Source organism: Vigna unguiculata, chromosome 9, assembly GCF_037176805.1.
Source record: "Vigna unguiculata cultivar grain cowpea cultivar isolate G323 ecotype 2 chromosome 9, ASM3717680v1, whole genome shotgun sequence".
Lineage (NCBI taxonomy): Eukaryota > Viridiplantae > Streptophyta > Magnoliopsida > Fabales > Fabaceae > Vigna > Vigna unguiculata.
This window is the reverse complement of record NC_140800.1, coordinates 34,596,269-34,608,980: the sequence shown is the minus strand read 5'-3', so window position 1 is coordinate 34,608,980 and position 12,712 is coordinate 34,596,269. Positions and strand designations below refer to the sequence as shown.

Here is a 12,712-nt window from a genome sequence, read left to right as displayed (position 1 = left end):
TTATGAAGTAGTAGTTTGATTATTCCTTGTATTACTTTAGATGCACGGGGAATTCAGTTCAGAAATCATAATACAAGGTGAGTACTAAGAAAATAGAAAAGGTACCAGAAAGTATTTTATGAACTAACACTTACTGTTTATGGTAGTCATGTTCTTCAGTTTGCTTGCTTGCTGTTACATGGGGAATGAAAACAGTGACTCTGTATACACAGCCACCTCGAATGCATCACGACGATTACAATAGGATCGATGCTCTTGCAGCTCTCCCATGTCATTATATTTTGCCAGTCCAGTAGATGCATCTGTCCCAAAAATATCACCACCTCTTGTGTAGCATATTGGGAAGAAAAACCTATCAGCAGGAATGTCTTCAGCAGACACAACAATAGTCAATGTCCATGATGACTCCACTCCGTACTCTTCCATCATCCATATTTCCACTGAACGGTCCATCTCCAGAAAACTTATACTAAGCAAATCTCCAAGCACCAACAATTCACAAGTATCAAGGTCATAATGATCTAAAAGTTCATCCGGCAAAAGCATTTCTGAGAGACTCCTTCCCGTTAAATCAAAGACAACAATGACACCGTGTCGTACATCAGAGGGAAAAGCGAACCAATGAATAGCACCATTCAAAAGTGCCCCTCCCTTGATATCATCATTGTAGTTCACATAAGACAAATTGTTAGCCTCAACATCTCTCCACACATTAGTTTTCAGCGAGAAAAACTCCACACGGTTTGTTGCTTTATCGAACCCCCGCATTGGATTGTCATATGATGACGCTTTAACCACTAAATAGTCATCAGCTGATGGATCGTATCCGAAACCAAGGAGAAATGTCTTAAAATTTGACTCAATAAGAGTGGAAGGTAATTTTCTGTGGACACCCGTTGATGGATTCCACACCCAGAGACTTTGATAAGAGTTCAGAAGTAAAAATCCTCTGCAGGAACCTACTATGCGAAAATCACTATAATCGTTGGGAGATAGAAAGTCTAGGTTTAATGTATACATTGCAGAATCATCGTGAAGGGATGCGTTGAAATCTATAGAACGAATTCCAGGATTAGGAGGCGCTATGAGCAAAAGTCTGGCAGTGCTTGCGGCGGTGAGTCGTTGAAAATGAGATATTGCAAAGTATGGATCAGAGAGAAGAGAAAGCCATGACTTACACACACATTTGAAACGAACCAGGGATTTCACAGGCAGCCTCAACAAAATCTCGATTATGAGTTCCGACAGCAGAATCGGCATTTTCTTCGCTTCCTTTGCTTCTCTGCTACTGCTACTCTCTCCCTCCATAGTTCCTTTGTTCATTTGGTAGTCCAAACCAATTTAAATACCCAATGCTTTTCAAATCAAAATTTAGAATCCGCAAATTGCTCTTTCATAAAACAAATTATAAAATATAGTTTATTCTCACTTGTTTTTTTAATTCTTAATAATTTTATGTTTTAGTATGTTTAGTTTAAAATTGTTCAATATACTACTATTGTTTATCTGGAAATATTAATTTGATATTTAAAACAACTCTAAATAAATTAATAAATTTGATTAATTAGTTTGTTGACTTATTTAATATTTGGTATGATTCTCTTTAACACATGAAGTATTAAATTAAGGTGACGTTAAAAATATGTTTTAGGAAGACATATAAAGAACTAAATATGATTTTAGTATTTTAACTTTCGATTAAAATTTAGAAAAAAAAATGTAGTATAGTAAAAAAAAACTTATACATAAAAAGAAAAGAAAAAGTTTGATTTAAATATTTATGCTGTGTTTAGATTTGAGAGAGTACTATTGATGCAGATGAAAAAGCAAGTGTCACATTGTTTGGATTGATTAATTTGCAGTGATGTGCAAACGTGATGTATAAGTAACCCCTCTCTCAAATGTTACCCGCACAAAATGTGAAGAAATGAAGAAAAAATCACGTTAACAAATATAAAAATATTCATTTGTCTCTTAACATATAAATTATAAAAATTACAAATCAATTATGAAAATGAAAATAGAAGTTAAAGTAAAGAATGTAGTTAAAAATAAATTCTAAAAATAGTGATTCAATTCACACTCTTCATAGATATAAAAACGAATCAATTCAATAATATATATATATATATATAAAGAGGTTTAATTTGTTTTATATATAATAATTATATATATATATATATATTATAATAATTATGTATAATTAATATTTATTTTAACTAGAATAATTACTATTCATTCTTAATTTGGTAGTTGAAAAGACGCTGAATAAATTAATAGAATTGATTAATGAATTTATTGACTTATTTAGTACTCTAGTATGATTCTTTTTAAAGCATGAAGTGTTTACGTTTTAGTTAAAAATCATAAAAATTAACATTTGAAAAAAAAAAATATTAGTGAATTTTATTAATTTATTTTACATCTTTGTCAAAAGCAACTAAAACAAGCTTTAAAAAAAAATATAATATACAATATTAAAAATTTTAAAATTTAATGTACCAAAATGCAAACACACTACAACATGAAATTATGAAAAGTGAGTCTAAACAGTTCAAAATACTATCATGCAAATATCACGATCTCTTCATGAAAGAACCACGTTGCTGTTAATATTTAGATGATCCAGAACAAAGAAAAACACTCATACTTATAGTTCAGTTCTTCGCTAAAGTCTTTATTACTGTTTAAAATTATTTATGAGAAAATGACTTAGTCGATAGCAATTTGTTTTTAAAAATAAATGACTTTTGTGTTTTGTAATACAAAAGTTACCTTCTAAATTTTTAATAGCATAATCTGATTTTTTTTTAAATTTTACAATTTAGAAGTTATATTTCAAATTACACAATAAAAAAAAAATCATATAAGGTTCAAGAAAAACTTATGGAAGTTCAGGAAAAAACTCTCTAACTTATTCTCATAGGCAGATAACACTTACTCATCATTCATTCGATTCTCATATTATTTATCACTTTCTCTTCTTTTACCTCAGTTTCTTCCAAATCCACCACATGTTGGGTGAACAAATACCAGTGATGCACTGCACGATTCGTTTAATTTTATTTTCAATTTCTTAACACATTTGGCATGACTTAGATAATTGTGATATAAATGACCTATATCATGTACAAGATAGACATCATATAAAAATAATGACTGAATTTACTCAAAAACAGATGCAAAGATGATTTTACTCACAAAAATTTAAGAAGTATTATGAAATATGAACGATTAGTTGGGAAGAGTTTAATTTACTCTAATCTGACATGTAACTTCGTAATATTTGAAACATATGAGAAACATATGAGACACGAATAAATTATTTTCAATTTTTATAATAATATATCAATAGATATTATATACTGTAACATCCTAAAAAATAGTGCAGTACTACCAGTTAGAACATTATAGTATAAAATTGCTATCCACTAAGGATAAACAGAATACATAATTATTTCATTACGTTCATTCTCGTCCCCAAAGATAATAAAGAAACAAATAAAGAGAAACAAAAGTAAATTCATATATCCAAAGGAAATATAAAGGGATAACAACCACATAGTTTTCCAAAAGATAACAAAATATTGAAAATCAAATCCAAGGACTAGAGAGCTGCACCATCATCACCATCTTCTGTTGAACCAACGCATATTTCTGATCTGTTCACATCAAATAGTGGTGATCAGAGAAAAACAACATAAGAACACAAGCACAGAAAAAGTAAACTAATTTATAAAAAGAACATGCATATAGCTAATTTATAAAAAGAACATGCATATAGCAAGCAAAACAAATTTCAGAACATAGACATATGGGTGTTAATACTTATTAGAGTGTCAAAATATCTCTCTACTTAAATCTATACATTAATACATACACTACCAATCTACACAACAATAGGATGTTCTCCACAAAATTCCTTTATTCTCCTCAACTCATATATCTAACAACCTTTGCAACATCAATTATATCAACCTTTAAAAGTCCATGAACATCACTAGCATCAACCTTTTGAACCCCCCAAACCAGGTAAAATTCAGCAAACAGTGTAACATAAACCAACACAAAGCTGGCACTCAACGGACACCTAAGGCGCTACCAACGCTGGTGTGACAAGGTTCACTGTTCAGAAAGCGCCAATGACCTAGGCTGGCGCTTAGCGTTTGAGACCCTTGGTGCTCTCTATGATGAAGGCACCCAAAGGTGCAATCCAGCATCCAGTATCAGAGACCACTGGAACTCTCTAGAGCAATGGCGCCCAGGAATACAAATTCCCAATCGGCGCACATGGATACAAATTCCCAATCAGAGGCCTGTCACAGAAAATGTTCCCAAACTTGAAACTCCAGCGCCCCAAAATGCCGCTCAGCACCATGACAGTAAAACTGAGTGGAGAGTTTGGCTTGTTTTCAATTCTTCAAATTGGTACTTTCCCTTATTTTCTTAAATCAACTATTTTGAACTTCCTGGCCTAATTAGTACCAATTTGAACAAATTGCTCGAGCACAACTCTCAAATTCAATCATACCACAGAATCAACAATTAAACAACAAATAACACATATTCCCCTAAATTTCACAATTTCATTCTATTCTTGCATACATAATGTCCACTAAAATTCAATCATGCACTTCATTAACATAGTTCAAGCCACAGAAAAATTAATTCAGTGTTATGCGATCACCAACAATAATCTAAAATTTTTACCACGAGTACAAATTATAACCAAAGAAAATTAGCTTGCCTGACTTAAGGTATATTTGGATTTAAAGATGGATTTGAGAGAGTAAATTTAAATGGTTTTGAAGAGAAAAGGAGGTGTATGTGAGATTGTTTGAATTAAGAAAAAAATGATAAGAAAGAAATGAAGAGAGTTGAGACAAAAGTTAACAATCAATGTGATAGGTTTGATAGATAAAAAAATGTTTTAATTGATAATTATAATTTATATTCCTAATCAAACAAATTAACAAATATTCTAATAAACTGAGACAAAAAGTATCCAGGTCAGAAACCTCTGTAGTGTAATTGTCTACCTAGCCAAATTTTCTCTAATGTAACATTTTCTTCTTTTTATGTAAGCATCAGAGGAGCTACATTCTCCATTAACTTTCAAATCCATGTATCTAACTACAATTCACAATGTTTCATCTGTCCTATACCATTAAACATACGAAACCCGAACAATTCTTGCTCGAGCACATGCATGAGCAACCAAAGTCCAAAACTTCCTCACCACTTCAATGCATATTGAATTGTATTAGAGGATCTGCAATAGCCGCAAGAGGTTCGACGCCTTCCGCAATCCTCAACCACGCTTTCCTTCGGCATGTTAGTGCTGCTACTCGCCATTTCTTCTTCGCGTTTGGTTCAGAGGTTTTGGGTGAAACGACGTCGTATTAATGGATATTCATCGATGTCAGTGCACTCTTAATAAACAGAGGGTTCTTTCTTTCAAACAGGTTTTCCAATTTTTCACAATGTTTGTAGATCTAAAGAATAACGCCCTTGTTACTTTAGTAATAATTATATTTTATTATTTATATTATATTATTACAAAACAAAATATATATATATATATAAGTAAATATAATAAAATATGTATATTTACATATTTTATTCATATTAGACTCTTTCCGCACAAATATTTGCACCAATGTGAAAAAAGTTTTCGAACATATTTTGCCTCGTTTTTTGTGTAATCTTATAATCTTATATGAATTTTTTAGTTTTCTTCACAAATCCATCTTCACTTACATTCCGTCGTTCGAACCAAACACGGCGTAAAAGAAAATCTAGAACAGCTCCGTTAATCCCACAAAGCCTTCTAACACACAAAAGTTCTATCTCAACTTAGAGCAACAACAAAACAATCTAACCGAACCAAAAGAGTTGTATAAATGAACCCATTACCAAAGAGTTGTATAAATGATTCTAGGAATACATGCAACCCATGAAAGATTACATGCAAAAACAAGAACATGCAACCCCCCAGGAAAAATCACATGCAAAGCAAGAACAGACGGAACGTCAAAGGATATTCAAAATCTAACGGACTCAAATGGAGAAATTTGATAAACATGAGGAGTTCTTCGCGGTGAATGCAACCCCAGCCTCCAATCAAGAAGAAGATGAAATTTGAGTGAGAAAAAGTAGGAAGAGGATTGAGGTTGTGGGGGAAATGTTTGAGTAAAGGGCATGCTCTGAAAAAAAAAAAAAAAACACCTTAAGAACGTGACAGTTGATACTCAAATTTTAGATGGAATCTTTAATCTTCGTAGCTCAGGTTCTGCATAAGTGTAAATATGAAGGCTCACATGTCTCCCCAAGTGCCACTAGGCATGAGAGGGGTAACGATTTCGTTGACAACTATATTACTACAGGACAAGAACCACTTATAAACAAAAGTAAAAAACAAGATATGACGCTGAACAAGAAGCCAATTAAATACTCAGCAGCTGTTAAGAACATGCTACTGATAACTGATTCTTTACATTATCAAATGTTCAAAGCTATACCAAGGTAGGTAAATAAATATCTAAAAGATATATAATGAGTTTCATATATGATCACCAAAGGATCATTTTGACAATCCCACAGTATTATTTATGGAAGAAATAGTAAAAGCTGATAAATTGTAAGTTTTAAATAAAAAGAAATGGAGAGTGAAGAACCAACTGAGACATAATCTCTCCGGTGGTACCATTTGATGTGAGATTGGAATTCACATAATATGCTTTCACTAATCCTTAACACAGACCAGATTTGGAAAGGGGATTGCAGTTTCAGGAACTGCTGCTTATCTACTATTTTCGTTTCTTTTGTATTCCATTATTACAAAGTCCTTGTGTTGATCCAGTTCTTCCATTGTGTACCAAATATGGGGATTTTCCTATTCTAAATTCAATAAGATACCAGTTTGTGTCCTTTCTTTGTTCTTTGTTCTTTATTCCTAGCACTCTTCATCAAATTAGTGGTAATTTATGTATTAATCAACATAAAACATTCCATCCAGATTACATCAACAAGGTATCAACCCATCGCCCCCACAACCAGGCTACATATCACGTTAGCATGCAATAAATTCACCATTAAGGTCAAGCTAAAATTCCAGTGAACGAGTGGAAGGATACTAAATTGCACTAATTGACACGGTAACAACATCATGATGAAATAAACTTAAAACAATAACACAATAATGAAGTATTGGAAATCATAAATCATAATACAAGGTGAGTATCAAGAAAATAGAAAAGGTACCACAAAGTATTTCATGACCTAATACTTCTTGTTTATAGTTAGTCATCTTCTTCAGTTTGCTTGCTGCCATCACATGGGGAATGAAAGCAGTGACTCTGTATACACAGCCACCACGAATCCATACCAACCACTACAATAGGATCGATGCTGTTGCAGCTGTCCCATTCCATTATATTTTGCCAATCCAGTACCACCATATTTCCCAAAAATATCACCACCTTTTGTGTAGCATATCGGGAAGAAGTGCGTATCAGGAGACATGTTTTCAGCAGACACAACAATAGTCTTTGTCCAAGATGACTGCACTCCGTACTCTTCCATCACCCATATTTCCAATGAACCGTCCCACTCCACAAAACTTATACTAAGCAAATCTCCAAGCACCCCCAGATCATAATAATCAATGTCATCGTAATCTAAAAGTTCAACCGGCAAAAGCATCTCTGAGAGTTTCCTCTCAGTTAAATCAAAGACAACAATGACATCCATTGATCCACCACAATAAGCCAACCAATGAATAGCACCATTCAAAAGCGATCCTCCTCTGATATCATCAGAGTCGTTCATATAAGACAAATGGGTAGCCTCAACATCTCCCCAAACATTAGTTCTGAGCGAAAAAAACTCCACACGGGTGATTGCATGCTCTGTTTTGCATGACACTTTAACCACCAAGTAGTCGTCAGTTGATGGGTCGTACCCGAAACCATAGAGAAATGAAGGAAACATGGGTTGCCTCAGATTTGACTCAATAAGAGTGGAAGGTAACTTTTTATGGACACCCGTTGATGGATTCCACACCCAGAGACTTTGATAAGAGTTCAGAAGTAAAAATCCTCTGCAGGAACCTATTATGCGAAGATCATTATAATCCCTGGGAGATAGAAAGTCTAGGTTTAACGTATAAGTTGCAGAATCATCGTGAAGGGATGCATTGAAATCTATTGATCGAATCTCAGGATTAGGAGGCGCTATGAGCAAAAGTCTGGCCGTGTTTGCGGTGGGTCGTTGAAAATGTGATGTTGCAAAGTGTGGATCAGAGAGAAGAGAAAGCCATGACTTACATACACATTTGAAACGGAAGAGGGATTTCACAGGCAACCTCAACAAAATCTCGATTACGAGTTCCCACGGCAGAATCGGGATTTTCCTTGCTTCCTTTGCTCCTCTGCTACGGCTACTCTCTCCCTCCATAGTTAGTTCCGTTGTTCGTTGTGTTCATTTCGTAGTACAAACACATTTAAATACCCAATACTTTTCAAATCAAAATTTAGAATCTACAAATTGCTCTTTCATAAAAGAAATTATAAAATATAGTCTAATCTCACTTGTTTCTTTTTTATCCTTAATAATTTTATGTGTAGTTTAAAATTGTTCAATTTACTACTATTGTTTCTCTAGAAATATTAATTTCATATTTAAAAACAAGCTTTTAATAAAATATAATATACTGTATCAAAACTTAAAAAATTTAATGTACCAAAATGCGAACTAAACCTTTCAAAATACTATCATGCAAATATCACTATCTGTTCACGAAAAATCAGCTGCTAAAGCTTGTATATTTAGATGATCAAAAGAAAAAAAAAAAAAAAAACTCATACTTTATAATTCAGAGAAAAAAATGGCTTTTAGATTATATGTTTGAAAAATATTTTTTAGAAAAAATAAATTACTTAAATCAAAAAATTATACACTTTTTATTTATGAGCTATGAAAGTCATTTTTTATTTTTGAATTATATACAATTTTTTTTAAAATGGAAATTTGTAATCTAAAAGAAATCTTTTGTTTTTAATTTCCAAATTGAACAATAAAGAAAAAAATAAAAGCTCTTTCATATAAGGTACAAGAGAAAAACACCAGGTTTTCATAAATACCACTTATTCAATTTCCTTTCATTTCAAATAAGGTAATGATAATTATTATTAGGATTAAATATGTTTTTTTTTCTTCAATTTGTAGTGAAAATTGAAATTATTTCTTTTTAAAAATTTTGAATCAATTTAGTCTCTTGTATAAGTAAATGTATAAATTTACTCCTTTTAACAAAATTTTATTAAGTCTATTTGATGTTTCAAATACATTTCATTATAATATTTTATTTTGTTTTTTTATATTTGACACATTTTCGTTTGAATATTAACTAAGAAACACATTTGAAACGTCAAATATACTTAAAACAATTGATTTAAAGGACTAAATGTACGCAGTTCTACATATGAGGGAGTAAATCGGTTCAACATTGTCCAAAAAGACTATTTCAATTTTTACTCAAAGTTAAAGGACAAAAAACATATTTAACCTTTATTATTATTATTATGAATTTTGATATCTTAATTATTGTGAGAGTCCAAAATTCATCCATCATTTATCACGTAAAAATATTTAAAAAATAAATAAAAAAATACAAAATATGGAGGACAAAATACACCAAATTTTCAACGAAAAGAAAATGATTCAATCTCTTGGTACGAGAATTTTTTACGACGAATTAGCAATATACCCCGCTGTATGGTCTCTCCCCAATTCGAAAAATAAAAGAATTACTGTGTTTATTTTATATCACAAGGAGAAAAAAAAAGGAAACTTAAAAGAAAAACTTGTTCTTTTTTTTATTCTTTTTTTATCTTATTTAAATTTTTCATTATTGTATGTATACCTGGTTGTTCTCTTTCTTTTATTCCCATATATATATATATATATATATATATATATATATATATATATATATATACTTTTTAAAATAATAACAATTTGAAGGGAATTGTGATGACTCTCTAGTTTGGACCTAGAGAGATTAGAGCACACTAACAATGACCATTGTGAGAGCAACTTTACGTTACATTGCTCAGGAAACTTTAGAAGATACAGTAATGGCATGATGCTTCTTCAAAACACTAGCCTTGTTTACTTAGAATGAATATATAATCTTTAAGAAGAACGTGAGGAATGAGTTTTTCAAATTGATGATGAAGGGATGCAAATATTGCAAGGAAACTAGCAATTGTAGGACTTTGGTCTGTCTAATGGTATGCTGTGAAAAAAAAAAAAAAAAAAAACCTTAACAAAACAGTTGATACTCCAATTTTATATGTAATCTCTAATTTTCGTAGCTCGAGTTCTGCATAACATGTATAAACTGAAACCCAGTGTAAATATGAAGGCTCAAATGTCTCCAAGTAGGGTAACAGCTTTTGTTGACAACTATATTACTACAGGACAAGCAAATGATGCATTATTATCATGTAACACAATTAAGTAATAATAGGACATCGAGTTTAGTATGAATCAATTTCAATAAGAACCACCAATAAACAAAAGTTATAAACAAGAAATGTGATAACTCAGCAGCTGTTAAGAACATGCTACCGAAAAATTTCATATATGACCACCAACTTTTATACCAAGGGATCGTTTCTATACTCCCCCAGCAATATTTATGGAAGAAATAGTAAAAGCTGATAAATTGGTAAGTTCTAAATCAAAGAAATGGAGAGCGAAGAACCAACTGAGGCATAATCTCTCTGTTGGTGCCATTGGATGTGAGATTAGAATTCACATAATATGCTTTCCCTAATCCTTAAGACACAAACCAGATTTGGAAAGGGGATTGCAGTTTCAGGAACTGCTGCTTATCTAGTGTTTTCGTTTCTTTTCTGCTCCATTACAAAGTTCTTGTATTGAACTACTTCTTCCATTGTTTACCAACTATGAGGACTTTTCTATACTAAATTCAATAAGATACCAGTTCCTGTCCTTTCTTTGTGCTTTGTTCCTAACCCTCTTCATCAAATTAGTAGTAACTTATGCATTGATCAATACACAGATATAAAAATAAACACCTTTAAATAGGAATGGAGGCCAATATAGACAGTATTGACTTCACAACATCCTGACATGTAGATTTGAAAAAATTGGACATCACAGTTAATAGTAACATTCCATCCAGATTACATCAACAAGGTATCCACCCATCGCCCCACAATCAGGCAACATATCACGCTAGCATGCAATAAATTCACCATTAAGGTTGAGCCAAAATTCCAAAAATTTAAGTGAAAGAGTGGAAGGATACAAATGACACTAATTGACACGGTAACAACATCATGATGAAATAATCATAAAACAAAAACATAATAATGAAGTAGTAGTTTCATCATTCCGTGTATTACTTTAGTATACAAGGGGAATTCATAAATCATAATACAAAGTGAGTATTGAGAATATAGAAAAGGTACCAGCAAATGTTTCATTATTGTGTATAGTTAGTCATGTTCTTCAGTTTGCTTGCTTGCTGTTACATGGGGAATGAAAGCAGAGACTCTGTATACACAGCCACCTGAGATCGATAAGAACCTTGACTATAGGACCGATGCTCTTGCAACTGTCCCTTGCCATTATATTTTGCCAATCCAGTCCAACCATCAGTCCCAAAAATATGACCATCTTTTGTATAGCATATTGGGAAGAAGTACATAGCAGCAGGAATGTTTTCAGCAGACACAATAATAGTCTTAGTCCAAGATGACTGCACTCTGTACTCTTCCATCACCCATATCTCCACTGAATGGTCCCACTCCCCAAAACATATACTAAGCAAGTCCCCAAGCACCGCCAAATCACAACAATTAGACTCATAATCTAAAAACTCAACCGGCAAAAGTATCTCTGAGAAACTCCTTTCAGTTAGATCAAAGACAACAATGACATCCATCGATCCATTACAGCAAAAAGCCAACCAATGAATAGCACCATTCAAAAGCGACCCTTCTCTGATGCCCTTGATACCCTTAGAGGAGTTCATATAAGACAAATGGGTAGCCTCAACATCTCTCCACACATTAGTTCTGAGCGACAAAAACTCCACACGGGTGGTGGCACTACCGAGCGACATTGGATTGTGTGACGCTTTAACCACCAAATAGTCATCGGTTGATGGGTCATACCCGAAACCATAGAGAAATGTAAAAAACATGGCTTGCATCAAATTGGACTCAATAGGGGTGGAAGACAATTTTCTGTGGACACCAGTGGATGGATTCCACACCCAGAGACTTTGACAACAGTTCAGAAGTAAAAACCCTCTGCAGGAACCTATTAACTGAACATTATGATAAGTACTGGGAGGTAGAAAGTTGAGGTTTAAGGTAGAAGATGCAGAATCATCGTGAAGGGATGCATTGAAATCTATGGATCGGATTTCAAGTGCAGGAGGCGCTATGAACAAAAGTCTGCTAGAGCTTGCGGTGAGTCGTTGAAAATGTGATATTGCAAAGTGTGGATCAGAGAGAAGAGAAAGCCATGACTTACATACACATTTGAAACGAACGAGGGATTTCACTGGCAGCATCAACAGAATTCCGATTACGAGTTCCCACGGCAGAATCGCCATGTTCTTCTTTTCCATTACTCCTCTGCTACTGCTACTGCTACTCTCGCCCTTCAT

The 12,712-nt window shown here is 32.9% G+C and overlaps 3 protein-coding genes across 5 annotated transcripts; all 3 read right to left on the bottom strand.

Annotated features, from left to right (window-relative positions):
• On the bottom strand, positions 1-1,315 carry LOC114163666 (F-box/kelch-repeat protein At3g06240-like). The gene has a single exon (XM_028047961.2). The coding sequence runs from the start codon at positions 1,306-1,308 to the stop codon at positions 175-177; it is 1,134 nt and encodes a 377-aa protein (XP_027903762.2). The 5' UTR covers positions 1,309-1,315; the 3' UTR covers positions 1-174.
• A 2,121-nt stretch (positions 1,316-3,436) lies between these two features.
• LOC114164004 (F-box/kelch-repeat protein At3g23880-like) lies at positions 3,437-8,492 on the bottom strand. Of its 3 annotated transcripts, none has more exons than XR_014984512.1 (2): positions 5,240-5,515; positions 3,437-3,662 (listed from the first exon to the last, which is right to left on the bottom strand). XR_014984512.1 is itself a non-coding variant. In XM_028048453.2 (2 exons), the coding sequence occupies exon 1, from the start codon at positions 8,455-8,457 to the stop codon at positions 7,333-7,335; it is 1,125 nt and encodes a 374-aa protein (XP_027904254.1). In that variant the 5' UTR covers positions 8,458-8,492; the 3' UTR covers positions 3,437-3,662; positions 7,264-7,332. The 3 variants fall into 3 exon arrangements, 2 of the variants coding, with proteins under 2 accessions (XP_027904254.1, XP_027904255.1); XM_028048453.2 differs by lacking the exon at positions 5,240-5,515 and adding an exon at positions 7,264-8,492; XM_028048454.2 differs by lacking the exon at positions 5,240-5,515 and adding an exon at positions 7,282-8,492.
• Positions 8,493-11,353: 2,861 nt separating this feature from the next.
• On the bottom strand, positions 11,354-12,712 carry LOC114164002 (F-box/kelch-repeat protein At3g23880-like). Its single transcript, XM_028048451.2, has one exon. It carries the CDS (start codon positions 12,710-12,712, stop codon positions 11,564-11,566), a length of 1,149 nt encoding a protein of 382 aa, XP_027904252.1. The 3' UTR covers positions 11,354-11,563.